This window comes from Galeopterus variegatus, unplaced genomic scaffold, assembly GCF_000696425.1.
Source record: "Galeopterus variegatus unplaced genomic scaffold, G_variegatus-3.0.2 Scaffold1873, whole genome shotgun sequence".
In the NCBI taxonomy this organism is placed as follows: Eukaryota; Metazoa; Chordata; class Mammalia; order Dermoptera; family Cynocephalidae; genus Galeopterus; species Galeopterus variegatus.
In genome coordinates, this window is record NW_007727984.1 from 134930 (window position 1) to 149815 (window position 14886).

Genomic DNA, 14886 nt, shown 5'->3' on the forward strand with positions numbered 1-14886 from the left:
TGTGGGATCCGAACCCTCGGCGGGAGCGCCACTGCGCTTCCCAAGCGGCGCACTGTAGCAGTGCGCCACCGGGCCAGCCCATATACTGTGTTGTTTTTTACACACACTAAGCTTGAAGGTAGGACAATGTGTCTTGGTTACATGACTCTGCAGGGGTAGGACTAATAGAAGATACATTAGGCAAATGTCCAAAAGGCCAAACTGCTACCCAGAATTTCCCATGCTTATGGCTCCTACTATTTCCCTTTCAAATCCATTGCTCCATTGTCCTCTAGGTTACTCCAACCCTGTAGGCCAGACTCACTCTTATTTTGCCTAAACACTTCTCCATGCCTCAGTGTTTCCCCTTTGTAAAACAGGGAAAATCAGATTGACTTTTCCTTATCATCCAAGTTAAATTGTGTGATGACCTTGGAGTCCTGTGGATCTGTGCTGATCAACAGAATAGCCACTAGCCGCATAACTATGGTGCACTTGAAATGTGGGTAGTGTGGCTTGATATGTGCTGAAAATATAAAATGGACACCAGATTACAAAAACTTAGTACAAGAAAAGTAATGTAAAATACTATTTCGTTAATAATGTTCATACTGATCATAGTTGAAAAAGAATATTTTGAATATGTTGAGTTAAATAAAATATACTATTAAAATTAATTTTACTTGCTTATTTTTACTTGAATGTGGTGGCTAGAAATTTTAAAATTAAATATGTGGCTCACATTATATTTCTATTGGACAGTGCTGCTCAAGATGATAATCCTGATTGAAAATTATTTGTCTTTTCCTTTCCTCTGTTACCAGGGCAATAGGGAGGAAGCTGACAACCCAAATACAGGGATTGGTGCCTTCCGATTCATGTTGGAATCCAACAAGGGCAAATCAATGTTGGAGTTCCAGGTACTGTTTCACCTACTTCTCTGGCTCTAATAACATATATGCAAGGTCAGCTTGCATATATGTATTGCTGCCTACTAATCCTTAAATCATTGATACTGAAAAAGAAAGGGAAAGAAGGTTGAATATTTTTCAAAATATAAATACCTTCCTTCCCCCAAGAGTATGTCACCATGTAATTCTGATATAACCTCCCAATATAAAAATCACTGCCGTGGTACTTCATATCTTCTTCCCCCAGGAATTGATGACAGTTTTTCAACTGCTGCACTGGAATGGAAGCCTTAAGGCAATGAGGGAAAGGCAGTGCTCTCGGCAGGTAAGAGATCTTATGGGTGGGGTGAGTCTGGCAGAAGGACTATTTTGTGGCGGCTGCTATGTTCGAAATAAGCAGGCCTATTGTTATCAGGTTGTGAATATTGAAAGCCTCACTTAAGTGCCCTCTTCACTCCTATAATCTTTCCTGTTTAATTCTTAACTGTGATTCCTTTGCTTGTCTTGTTTTCTCCACCAGGAAGTTTCCCTTAAGAATCTCCTTGGAGGACTTAGGTGCTGACTTCAATTAGGACTCTGAGGCTAAGAGTTTCTAGTCCCGGTTGGGTCAATATGTTATGATATGAACCTTTACTGCCTCAGTGATCTTCACATTCCTCTCCCCAACTAGGAGGTGTTGGCTCATTATTCGCACCGGGCCCTGGATGATGATATTCGCCACCAAATGGCCTTGGACTGGGTGAGCCGGGAGCAGAGTGTACCTGGGGCATTGTCTAGAGAGCTGGCCTCCACTGAGCGAGAGCTGGATGAAGCCCGGCTGGCAGGCAAGGAGCTGCGCTTCCACAAGGAGAAGAAAGATATTCTCATGCTGGCTGCTGGGCAGTTGGGCAATATGCATTCTTCTAACTGCTAGGCATCCACCTACATACTCCCCCATCCTCTCCAGGCCCTTTTTTGTATGTCTCATTTCTAAGACTTAGGATGATTTCTGTACATATTTTCTCAGTTTTATACTTTGAGAAATATATATATGTATAGATTCTACACCTGGATTCCTATTTGCTAAGAGATCCCTTTTCTCACTTCTAGTTTTTAGGTGTAGTTCCATTTGAAATGGCTGTATTCTATAAGAAAGAACAGGCTATCTTTGAAGCTTTGTTGTTAAACTTCTAGATTAACTCTATGTAGTCATTTCAATAGCACATGACTGACCAACTGTTCAATGTCTCCTTCTTAAAATAACAGCCTGAATAAGGACTATGTGCCCCTTTCTCAACCTCATTCCTGCTTTCTCTTGGACTCAAACAGAGTATGAGTATGAAGCCTTTGGCTTTGGTTTATCTTGAGCTGGACCTGCTTGGTACCCCTCCCCTCCCCACTGCTACATTACTCCTTCTCTGCTATTTTGTTTTAAGGCTTCTCTACCGTATTATTCAGAATGAAGTGGAAATCTGGTTTCTTATTTTTTTTATTATTATTTTTTTAAGATGACTAGTAAGGGGATCTTAACCCTTGACTTGGTGTTGACAGCACCACGCTCTCCCAAGTGAGCAAACTGGCCATCCCTATATAGGAATCCGAACCCATGGCCTTGGTGTTATCAGCACCACACTCTCCCAAGTGAGCCACAGGCCGGCCCTAGGTTTCTAATTTTTAAATCACTCCTGAGAAACTTCCCAGGAATAGAAGAGGAATTATAAACACAATTTATGGGGGTTTACTACCTAAGTTGCTTCTGGGGCATATCTATTTCATACCAGTAGTCCAGTTTTCTGGAAGTACTCTACAGTACGAGAGTTAGAACTGAAACTGATTATTTTTCAATATTCTCTTTTCACTTCTCTCCTGCTCATCCAGCTTAATTAAACCCTATATTTAGACCTTCCTGTCTACAGAGATTGGCAGAAGGTAAAATGTATAAGGTAAAACATATTTCCCTCCTCCCCCTCCTGCCATCATTTTGCTCTTTGGAAGCACTGTCCTATTTGGTGAGTGAAGGCTATGTTCCTCTCACTTCCACTAAGTTGCTGCTATTTACCATCTTAAATGTATGTACCTTAGATTCTCATTTGTTTTCTCTCTTTTCTTTCCTCTTCCTCCACATTGGGCTTAAGGTGATCAGGAAAATTAGATGAGACTATGGCACTTTCCAATTGGAACCTTGGGAGACTGTAGGAGGGAAAAAAGAATCAGTGATGAGCTATTTGTGTTTTTTCTTTTTCCTTTTTGTCTTTTTTCGTGTCCGGCAATGGATCGCAACCCTCAGTGTCGTGCCCATACCGGACCGGGACCGGCAACGGGATCGCAACCCTTGGTGTTGCTCCCACACCTCGCTCAGCCAGTGAGCAGGAACCGGTCTGTATGTAGGATCCGAACCCTTGGCGGGAGCACCGCCGCGCTCTCAAGCGGCGCACTGTAGCAGTGCGCCACCGGGCCGGCCCCACATATCAATTCTTGAATAGGTATTCAAAGAGCCATGAAAATGATCTGCAGATGTAGACTTGGCCCAAGAACCCCACTTCTGGGGTGGATGGCCATGATCTAGAGATGATGCCAATTTTACTCAAAAACTAAAATCGTAAGTGAATGGTAAGGCAAAAAAAAAAAAGAATCAGTGAATTTTAGTTGGGATTCAGCCCAGTAATGTAAAGATCGTAGGTACAAGGGTGGGGCCTGGAGTTATCTTAAGAATGAACTGTAGGTCTGGTGGAGAAAGGACCTCAGTCTGCTAGTCCAATCCCCTTAGATCACAGACGAAGAAATTGAACTTAGCATTAGTAGGGGCTTTACATAAGGTGAAGCAGGAGGACTGAAGGATACTAAAGCCCAGAGCTAGCCATGGCCTGCCTGCCTAGCAATCCTCCCTCACCTCTCTCCTGGGTGAAATAAGAGAGAAATGATCTGGAGTATAGCTAAAGCATTCTCCTTTTGGAGAATTTTTTGTTGGTCTAAGATATATTTTTCTCTTGTTTCTGTGATCTCCTTTATACTATATTACTGCTCAGTGTACTTTCTAAACTGAGCTTGGGAAGTTTAATGCTCCAGCAATAGGACTTTCCATTTAATGATTATACAGAGTTTGCTTTTAGAAATAAATTAGGAAACAGGCCACAATTTGCACTTTTGGATTATAGAGGGGCAAGATGAAAGGCAGCTTTCTTGCTTTTGGAATCATCTTAGTGATCAGTACATATATGGGATCAGAGGTAAAGAATCAAGCTACAATTGTATTAGTGCTTGAAAGGGGCTTCCTTGAATTCTCCAAGCTCCACTTTTGTATGTCATGAAGCAAATCTAAGGCTAGAGAAGATCCTCCTACGTTAAATAATAGGTGCATCTATCTGTTTTTATTGATATTTATAACCCAGAAATCATAAATCCTCCAGTTTCTCTTATGTTCCTTTCTCTGGGAATGTTAAGGGGTGTAAGTTGTGAGAAGAATTGTCCTTGCAACTCCCGGATTTATTATTTCTCTCAAATACCAACCAGTAAGATCCAAAATAACTTGAGAAAAATTATTCCCTGATCCATCTACTTTTGGTGTCAAAGGTTTTACTTATCTTTTTAGCACTTTCTATGTATTTTATATGTACAATTTTACACAATTAAAAATAGATTTTGATCTAGTAAGTCCGACTGACTCTTTCTTCAGACCCACATCAGAGGAGCTCTAAAATGCCCTCGTTATTTTACTGAGACTAAAAAAGAATTTATTAGTATTTTTGGGTGGTAGAAATAAGATTGCACTGATTGGAAAGGCAGCCTGTCTCCCCTTCTCTAAACATTTAAGGAGCCTGCGTTTTGTCCTTGGTCCTTTCTCCTCAGGTTCTACCCATTCCCACTGGCATTCTCACCCACTATGATGGCTTAAACACTATACACATGATTCTTAGATCTATCTCTTCCACCCCAACCTGTTTTGAGCTTTTACATCTATATTTCCACATACTGGACATCACCACCTGAACATGACAGAAGCACTTTGAACTCACATACCCAAAATAAAACCCATTTCTCCATACTTGATCCTTTTGACTCCCTAGATCTGTTACTGGAATTATTATCTACTCTATTACCTAAGCCAGAAACCTCAACTCTTCCCTGTCATTGTCCACTTACTGTTGAATCTACCTCCTATATAAACTTCCTAATCTCTTTCTGTGCATATTTACTGCCTTAGTTCAATCCTTTCTCATCTCTGGACTGGACAACTGCAATAGGTTCCTAACTGGCCTTTCCCTCCATTCTTAATATCCTCCATACTACTTTCATATTTCTTTCTAAAATACTTATGACTGTGCCACTCCCTTGCTTAAACCATTACTTAGCTATCTTTACCATTAGCAGCATTTCCCAAAGTTTTATATGTAAACCCCTGGCATTACTTGAGATGAGTTTCAGGTGGTATATGGGCAAACATTTTTATTTTATTTTATTTTTTTTAAAAAAGATGACCGGTAAGGGGATCTTAACCCTTGACTTGGTGCTGTCAGCACCACACTCACCCAGTGAGCAAACCGGCCATCCCTATATGGGATCCGAACCCATGGCCTTGGTGTTTTCAGCACCGCACTCTACCGAGTGAGCCACGGGCCGGCCCAAACATTTTTATTTTTAATAGTTATGCTCTTATCTGAATTTGTGGTGGAAAAATATTAGTTTTTCATTTATGGTAGTGATATTAAAATTTCCTTTTAGTGTAAATTTATGTTTAAAAAGTCAGTCTATTTAAGGAAAAATATTAAGCAAAAAATAGTATGATGGCTGTTTTCAAATGTTAGAAGTAGAGAAATTTCTTGCCTACAGGATAAATTCTAAAATCCTTAGCATGGCAATTTGACCCTAACTATATTTTCCAGCTTCATTTCTCAATCACATAGCATTAGGCATACAGAATTTCTTGCCATTCTGATATTTATTCATTCCATAAGTATTTATCAAATATCTACTATGGCACTGGGCTAAACTTTGGGGATAGAGTTGTAAATAAGCATTTCTGCTATAATGATTACATTCTAATGGGAAAAACAGACAATAAACATGTTAGAAAGTAAACAAGGTTATTAAAGATTCCAATTTAAGTTCTATGAAGAAAATAAACTGAACGAAAGGAGGGTAGAGAAGACCCCTTAGGGTGAAAGTAGTATTGAGACCTAAAGGATGAGAATGAACTAGCCATGTGAAGAGCTGATGGAAGAGCATCAGGAACAGAAAGTTGCAAAAGCCCTAATGTGAGAAAAGAGCACACCATAGTTGAGGGAAAGTGTAGGAAGAACTTAATGGGTGAGGAGGAAGAATGGTGGTTGAAGAAGTTGGAGATGTAGGTAGCGCAGGCTGTGTGAGTTTGAATTTTATTCTAAGTGTAAAAAAAAGGAAGGGCTTTATAGGGAGGTAACAAAATAATTTCTAAAAAGATCACATTACCTGCTGTGGAGAATGGATTTGTCTCCTAGTCTTAATACTACTGCTTTGCCTGGAAAACTACTCAGCCTCAAAGGCCCAGTTAAAATGTGAAGGACTCCTAGTCCTAGAAACTTTCTCTGTGCTGCCATAGCACTTTATGATAGCAATTATCACTTTCATAGTGTAATTATAAAGTGAGTGTTATAATACAATTATTTGTCCTTGTATTGCCAGCACTTCCTCTAACATTAGACATACATATAGCCATTCATAACTGTTTGATTAATAAATAAATAAATAACTGAATCCTCAGTCCACTATTGTTGAAGACATATTAGGATTCCAGAATTCGGGGGCAATTGGGGGGTAACATGCCCCAACTCCTAGATTTTTTTTTTTTCCTTTTTGTCTTTTTTCGTGACCGGTAACGGTATCGCAACCCCTGGTGTCGCGTCGGCACTGCGCTCAACCAGCGAGCGGACCGGTCTCTATATGGGATCCGAACCCTCCGCGGGAGCGCCGCCCTCTACCTAGTGCGCCACCGGGCTGGCCCCTAACTCCTAGATTTTTAAATGTGAAATACCTGTGCCATCTTCAGAAAAAGCTAAGGCACCTATTTCAAGACCATGACTTTTTTTAATTCTCAAAGGTGGTAGGGAGAGTTGGGGAATTTTATCTTAAAAAAAAAAAAAGTTGATATTTGTCTCACCAATCATATTTCAACGGCAACCACATCTGTTTCCTTAAGAGAGAAATTTGGTGCTGCAGTACGTTCCAGAAGTAGCTTTGAGAACCAGCATCGTTTATAGAATAAAATGTTTCTATCACAGATTGGGATGCGTCCGGTACAGGGTACAGGACGGGAAGTTTGGAGAGAAAAACTTTCTTCAAATTCCATCTCCTAGTTTGGTGTGAAAGGAGACGAAAAGCAATTTCCTAATAAAGAAATCAGGCCGCGCTTTACTGTTAATTGTATTTTTCATCAGCTACCATAGTTAAGAGGAAGCCACTAACTCCGCCTACCCTACTAGTTTGTCCCTCCCAACGCAGCGGCATTCCGCTCGCGACCTGCTCAAGATGGCCACACGAACGCTTCCGGCATCTTTCCGGAAATGGGCCCGCCTCCATTTGCGTGATTTTATCGCGCTCAGGGCGGAACTTAGAGTTGCCTTTGATTGGTCAGCTTGATTGGCGACCTTTCCCCTCTGCGACAGTTTCCCGAGGTGCCTAGAGACTGAGTGGCACAGAAGAGAGCTCGAAGGAAGGCAAGATGGCGGATGTGCTGGATCTTCACGAGGCTGGGGGCGAGGATTTCGCCATGGATGAGGATGGGGACGGTGAGGACAGTGGAGGCGGCTGCGGGAAGCGGGGAAGGTGCGAGAGAAGGGTATAATAGAATATCTCCTTTCTTCCCGACAGGAAGGATGGGAGCCAGTGAACCGGGTCTGGGTTGGATTAGAGACTCCGCCCCATTTGGGAGGAATGGGGGCGGGACCGGGAAGGGACTGAGACTGGACGTGGTGGGGTCCCCTTTCAGATGGTATCATGGGGAGTGGCCTATTAGCTCAGTTGGTCAGAGTGCGGTGTTACAACACCAAGATCAAGGGTTCGGATTCCCGTACAGGCCAGCTGCCAAAAACACAGTTTCACGGGCGAAAGACAAGTGTTATAAATGACGCTTACCTTTGTTACTCATTCTTTTCTCTTCTGGGGCTCCAGAGAGCATCCACAAATTGAAAGAAAAAGCGAAGAAACGAAAGGGCCGCGGCTTTGGCTCTGGTGAGTGTCGGAAAATGGGTTAGAGTGGTTTAGTAGGGCGGGATCTACGAGTTTTGGAGTCCACACCTGACTCAGGGGGAACAGTGGGAGAAAGGAGGAGTCTTTGGTGATCTCGTGTATGTCCTTTATAGAAGAGGGGTCCCGAGCGCGGATGCGTGAGGATTATGACAGCGTGGAGCAGGATGGCGATGAACCCGGACCACAACGGTGTAAGTAAAACGGAAACTGGGGATCAGTGTCTGTAGGCAGTTAGAGACCAATACAATTAAACCGCGTAGGAATGAGATCAGGGATAACTTAACTAGTCTCTGGAGTCCACATTCACTTTACTCCTGAGATTCTGCTTGAAGTTTTCCTCTCGTGTGCTCATACAACCTCTTTTCTTTCCCCAATAGCTGTTGAAGGCTGGATTCTTTTTGTCACAGGAGTCCATGAAGAAGCCACTGAAGAAGACATTCACGACAAATTCGCAGAATATGGGGAAATAAAAAACATTCACCTCAATCTGGACAGGCGTACAGGATACCTGAAGGTATCCTAAGTGACACTTCATTGTCTCTCTTCCCCTATGACCCTTATACAGCATTGGTAGTTTTCCCATGTTTGCTGTCGTTGGCCAAGAACAAAGTTGAAATAAAATAACATTGGAAATTGATTGTTAGACATAGCAAAGAGAAAGAAAGAAACAGACACATTGTATATACAATCAGTATATGATGTACATTCATTGCTTAAAGTTTATAGGTTTTTATATTTATTATGAGCTTAGATTTGAGGAAAAAGATATTCAGTGATGCTTGGTGAAATAGGAGGGTTTTGATATCTGTCTTTTCACTTGCCCCAGGGGTATACTCTAGTTGAGTATGAAACGTACAAGGAGGCCCAAGCTGCTATGGAGGGACTCAATGGTCAGGATTTGATGGGACAGCCGATCAGTGTGGACTGGTGTTTTGTTCGAGGTCCGCCAAAAGGCAAGAGGAGGTAAAGTGGAGAGGGTACCACTATCTTGGTAAAGGGAATATGGGTGAAACAGAACAAGCACATTGTATTATGTTCCTCTGACGGGCTGCCCTCCTCTTTCTTTTTTCCTAGAGGTGGCCGAAGACGCAGTAGGAGTCCGGACCGGAGACGTCGTTAAGAAGTTCTCTGTTATTCAGGTGTTCTCTCCAAGGTTTCCATTTGACCATGCGGCCTTGGAGAAATAGGGCTGGGGTGCAGCTGGCTGTGTTTATATTTAATCTCTTACCCTATCTACTAAGTGTTTCTTTTGAGTTATGAATAAATGTTTCATTTTGTTTTCTACATTTAAAATTACTTTCTTGTTCTAACATCGAAAGCTGTGAAGCCCCATTTACGATAAGGTGGTATAGGCCATTGTGAATATACTTCTCCCAGGGACTGAGTGAGTTTCTACATTAGATATAGTCTCAATTGTCAGGTATGGTTAAAGTAGAGACACTGCTCAGTATTTCTTTTTCTTGGAAGCTAAGAGTGTAGGGGTAGAGGTGAGATATTCTTATGGTATTTGAGATAATCTGTTTCTATATACCCTGTTGTGAGCAAATGGATGTTATAGGAATGTCTCTTTTGTTTCTCCTGCCCTTCTTGATGTCACATCTGTTTGTATGTCCAGCTTTCTGAGGGCTTGAATCTCTTGTCGGGGCATTCTGTCAGACCCTTCTTCCCTGGAGGAGTCTATACTAAGTTCTTGGTGCCCCCTTCGGCAGCCAAGGGTGAAGGCCCCGTAGAGGAGAGGATCCAAAGGAGAATTGAGGAGGCCAAAAAGGAAAAGGATGTGGCTGAGACTGGGAGAGACTTCAGTTAGCATGGTGGGAGAGAACCAATACCACAGACCCAGTAGGTAATACGGTATCCAGCAGAGAACGAAGGTCAGCAAGACAAGCAGGGCCAATCACAGGGCCTGAAGACGAACATGGGGGTGATTGTCTGAGGAGCGGCAGAGAGCAAATTCACCGGCAGGGACTGGGAGTTTAGAAAATATGCTCAAGTTGAGAACCACTCAGCTTCTTTTTTTTTTTTTTCTCCTTTTTGTCTTTTTTTACTGACCGGTAATGGGATCGCAACCCTCGGTGTTGCGCCCGTACCAGGGAGCGGCAACGGGATCGCAACCCTCGGTGTTGCGCCCGCACCGCGCTCAGCCAGTGAGCGGGAACCGGTCTCCACATGGGATCCAAACCCTTGGTGGGAACACCGCCGCGCTCCCAAGCGGCGCACTCTCCAGTGCACCACCGGGCCGGCCCAACCACTCAGCTTCTGAAGTGAGTATAGGATGGACTGATGGAAGGCAGAGATAGCGAGATGGAACTCTCCCTCTATAAGGAGGAGAATATTGCAAACCCTCTTCCTCTTCCCAGCCTGGGACTATATAATTCCCCTCCCCCCAGGGATTATGACAAACATTGGAGGAAAAAATTTTTTTTTTAATGAAAGACGACTGGTAAGGGGATCTTAACCCTTGATTTGGTGTTGTCAGCACCACATTCTCCCAAGTGAGCTAACCTGCCATCCCTATATAGGGATCCGAACCTGTGGCCTGGATGTTATCAGCACTACACTCTCCCAAGTGAGCCATGAGCCAGCCCGAGAAAATGTTTTGATTGAGATGCTGTGTTATATGAAGCCACCAAATCTACATTAAGACTTGATGGTGTTCAAGAATAAAGGAGAATATTGATCACCTTTCTAACTAGTCCTTGCCCAGGTAACTCTATTTAGCTAGAGGCTGTTTAGAATTGAAGGCATTCAATAAAATGATTTCTAGCATCAGGAGCTAGAGGTATGGTTAGTATCTTAACTTTGATTTAGTGATTGACAGATAACTACCAGGTAGGTAGGTAATTAAATGATGCTAGAAGCAACAGTTCTGGGGATAAGGATTAAGGACTGGGATTTGGAGTCTCACCATGGCTCCCCTTCCTTGTCTGGGGACTGGACACACTGAGGACAATGCGGCTGTAGCAGATGGCCATGGCAGTCAGCGGCAGCAAAAAAGGCAGCAGAAGGTGAAGAGGTTATAGGTGGTTTCTTGCCATCGAGCCTTGAAGCTGCCTTTGGTGACACACTGAGTGAAGGGGACTGGGCCAGGTAGTTGGACAGTATGGAACAGGAACAGCTGAAGTGGAATTTAGGACTATTAGAAATGGTTCCCCCAACCTACCCACCGAATTCTATCTTCTCCCAATTCATCCATAATTCCATGTGGAACAGTGCAGTGTTGGCTAAAGGTTCATTCATGGTGCCATTTAAAAAAGGTTAGAAATGCATCTTGAAAGTGTCAATCTTCCCCTTATGCTTAAATATGGCACTGAACATTAAGTTTGTTAAATCTTGGAACTTGAAAGAATCCTGCCTTCTTAAGTACTGTTCTAGTATCGCACTTTATAAAAGGATGCTATTTCTACCCCCTCACCCACATTTTTAGCTGAAATGATTTTCCTGGTTTGTCTGTGATAAATTCTGTTGAAAAAGAAATCTTGTATAAAATGGGTGCTGCTAAAGTTTCAGGCCATTTTACAGCCACTCTGAAGTGACCTTTAGTAGGCTTATGTACAATTACTATAATGGTAAAACAATTGTTAAATAATAAAATTTAATATTTTCCAAATGCTCTTGGTTGCCCTTCCCCCTTTTTGGTAAGTTGCTGGTTTTTAAATTTAATCAGTAAAGTGTACTTTTCATTTTCGAGCTGCAGGGTTAGAGTGCCTTGATTCCAGTAACATAGACTAAGTCAGTATTAGTTTGATAAAAGGTAAGATCAATAGGTATCAGATTCCTAGCTATAAAGCATTTAGGAAAGTGATTTCAGCAAGCATGGAGGACTTTAATTTTAGGCAAGGTGAATAGTATCAGCCAAAGACATAGAATTTTATGAACTGCATAGAGTTATGATTAGGCTGTTCTGGGCTACATGGGGAGTGGTCTTTCATCCCTCTGTCTTGCATCCATATATTTCTGGGTGGGGCTTTTTGTTTTGTTTTTTGTTTGTTTGTTTCTGGCGCTATGCCTAGAAGTACATGAGAATTGTGAGAAGGAGTATAAATATAGAGCTCCTCGACTTACAGTTTGGTCCATAGCCTTCTACCACTCCTTTCTCCTCTATTTTTTATTCAGTTTACTACCTATAGTAGAAACCTTCCTATCAACTACTGATAACTTGGAAACTTGAGCCCATAAAAACAAGTAATTTTTAACTACCCTAATACTCCTGATACACTAATATCACACTATAAAACCATTTTTTAATTAACACTAATATTTTAAATACAGCATATGGGCAATGCAGAACTTATCCAAAAGGATACTAATTTGGAACCAAAAATATACCACCTTTTGCATGTGTCACACATCTCACAACTAGTTTTCTATAGAAACAAATAGAGGTTGCAATTATTGTCAGATTGTTGGGTTGTAAGAAAGCATGAAATTCATCTCCTATTCCACCATCTTGTGGCCCACAGATTTCAAGTGACTTAGCTAAAGTCATTTAATTAACTAGTTAGTGGTAGAGCCTAGACTCAGAAAAAAAGCAGAGTAACAAAAACAATGCAACAAAAACAGTCTTCTAATTCCAGTCCACATCTAAAATTTGCTTCATATAAACAAGTCCAACTGTAATTCCTATTGCATTGTGGCAATAGTCTTTTTTATTTTTTTTATTTTTTTAGCAGCTGGCCAGTCAGGGATCAGAACCCTTGACCTTGGTGCTACAACATCATGCTCTAACCAACTGAGCTAACCAACCAGCCCTAGGTTTCTTTTTAATGCTTGGGATGGTGGAGGTCCTGTTAGCAACATATTGTTGGAAGCAATGGTCTTTTTTTGTCCTTAGAACTATAGTCAGACCACCTTTTTATAAAATTTCTAATGTTTGAGGATTTAAGGATCAAATCTTACCTGACTATAATGCATTATTCCAGAGACTAAAATCATAGACTCTGTTGACTTCCTTCCAGACATAATTCTAATCCTATAGCTTCAAAGATGCTTCTCTGTCTTGCTCCCCGCTGCCCAACAATAATGGTCATGGTGGTTTTTGTTTTGAAGTAACTGCTTTATATTTAGCTTTTTTCCCCTAGCTTTCTAGCTCCTTTTCATTACTGAGATTTGATTAACCTGGTACTCAAGTTCAGATGCTCCCTTGTTTCCAGTTTTAACACTCATTCCACAATAAAGCCAGAATACTTTAGTGTCTCTCCACTGCCCTCAGGATAAAGTACAAATATTTATGATCTGGCCCTTCCTTCCCCTACTGGCTCATTACTCACTATTTTCTAGTCCTCAACTTTAGCAGCAATCACCCTTAGTTCTCCCCAGTATTTCTCCTGTTTTAACATGTCTAACACCTGTCTTTCAAGAATCAAATTTTAATACCTCTAGAAAGCTTTCCCAGACTGCAAGAGTGGGTCAGACACCCCTCATTGTTCTTTTAAGTCCTTACCTTTAGCATAACACTTGACTGGACACTGCCTAATTTGTTTGTCTCCTGCACTATTGTATACATTTTTTTTTTTTTTTTTTTTTTTTGGCAGCTGGCCTGTACAAGGATCCAAACCCTTGGCCTTGGTGTTATCAGCACCATGCTCTACCAAGTATACGTTTCTTGAAGGCAGGACTTTCTTGGTCTATCCCTTAGTATTTGACTGTATCTGGACATGGTGCACATTATTTTTTGAATATATGAGTGAGTGTAACAAAAGTTTTACCCAAAGAACCTGACTTCACTCTTTACCCCTGTATATGTCTTCCCCCCCTCCCTAGAGTTTTTCTGCACCAGTCTCCTGAAGGAGGGGGGACTGAGAGGATGCAAAGAAGTGTCCTTGCCCTAGAGTTTTTCTGCACCAGTCTCCTGAAGGAGGGGGGACTGAGAGGATGCAAAGAAGTGAAAGCCAAGCATAGTGAAGGAAATTTGAAGGAAGAGGCAGTTATAGGGTACTGCTTTTAAAAGATAGGCTCTTAACAGATGTAAGTTAACATGCAAATGATCTTAACTTGCAGAAGAGATATCAGAGGCTCCTTCCCTGGGAATGGATGATGGTGACCAAGCACACCTTTTGACTCCCAAAGTTTATGCTGTGTACCCAAATCCCTGACCAGCCCATCCCTGAATACCAACAAGTCACTCATCTGAGGCAAAGCAAGCAGGAAACGAAGTCCCCAGGCCGCCCCCAGTAGTTTCCTTCCACCTGAGCGTGGTTCAAGGGGATTGAGTACTGCTGCCTGGCGATCGAGCCCAAGGACCACAGGCAGGAAAGCAGCAGCATACATGGCCATTAGTTTGAGGAACATCAGTGTCCGACATGCAATTTCCCCGGCCAACCATTGAACAGTGATATTCTAGGTGGCATCTAGGGGGATAACCACAAAAGTGACCAGTAAGTCAGCAGCTGCTAAATGGGCGAAAAGTCGCCGGACTAGAGGGGGACGGAGCTGGCTGGGTTGTGGCCGTGTCACTGACCACAGCACGGCCAGGTTCCCTCCAGCTGAAGAAACAAACAGCACAGTGGTCACTCCCACTAGGACCTTGGCTGCAGCTAAAAAGGTATGCAGCTCCGAGTCTTCTACCTCCACTCCTGACCCCGCTCAGACCTCCTCTCCCGCTGCTGACCCCCAAAGGGTGCTATTGCCTAAAGACATGGTGGATTGGAAGGGAAGGGTGAGGAGGAAGTGTGGGTATGAAGCGGTTAGCTTCGGTGACCGATCCTTCGCCTTCCTTTTCAGGATCTGGAGCTGGTTACTGCGAATTTCGTCCACTAAAGCCTCTGTCTCTGGAGACTCCATTTTGGAAGAGGTCATC

At 42.4% G+C, this 14886-nt stretch overlaps 2 protein-coding genes and 1 pseudogene across 3 annotated transcripts in view; 2 read left to right on the forward strand and 1 right to left on the reverse strand.

The window, feature by feature from the left end:
* LIX1L (Lix1 homolog (chicken) like) overlaps positions 1 to 1934 on the forward strand; it is a 19100-nt gene extending 17166 nt beyond the window's left edge. Inside the window, exons 5-7 of the mRNA XM_008579383.1 lie at positions 804 to 899; positions 1138 to 1215; positions 1561 to 1934. Of these exons, the coding sequence (XP_008577605.1) occupies positions 804 to 899; positions 1138 to 1215; positions 1561 to 1803 (417 nt within the window). The 3' untranslated portion in view covers positions 1804 to 1934. The remainder of the gene's footprint in view (positions 1 to 803; positions 900 to 1137; positions 1216 to 1560) is intronic.
* Positions 1935 to 7501: 5567 nt separating this feature from the next.
* On the forward strand, positions 7502 to 9374 carry RBM8A (RNA binding motif protein 8A). Of its 2 annotated transcripts, none has more exons than XM_008579387.1 (6): positions 7502 to 7630; positions 8013 to 8072; positions 8207 to 8281; positions 8468 to 8604; positions 8917 to 9053; positions 9165 to 9374. In XM_008579387.1, the coding sequence occupies exons 1-6, from the start codon at positions 7564 to 7566 to the stop codon at positions 9208 to 9210; spliced, it is 522 nt and encodes a 173-aa protein (XP_008577609.1). In that variant the 5' UTR covers positions 7502 to 7563; the 3' UTR covers positions 9211 to 9374. The 2 variants fall into 2 exon arrangements, with proteins under 2 accessions (XP_008577609.1, XP_008577608.1); XM_008579386.1 differs by having other exon boundaries at positions 7503 to 7630; positions 8204 to 8281.
* A 105-nt stretch (positions 9375 to 9479) lies between these two features.
* LOC103595864 lies at positions 9480 to 14726 on the reverse strand (annotated as a pseudogene).
* Between the last annotated feature and the right edge of the window lie 160 nt (positions 14727 to 14886).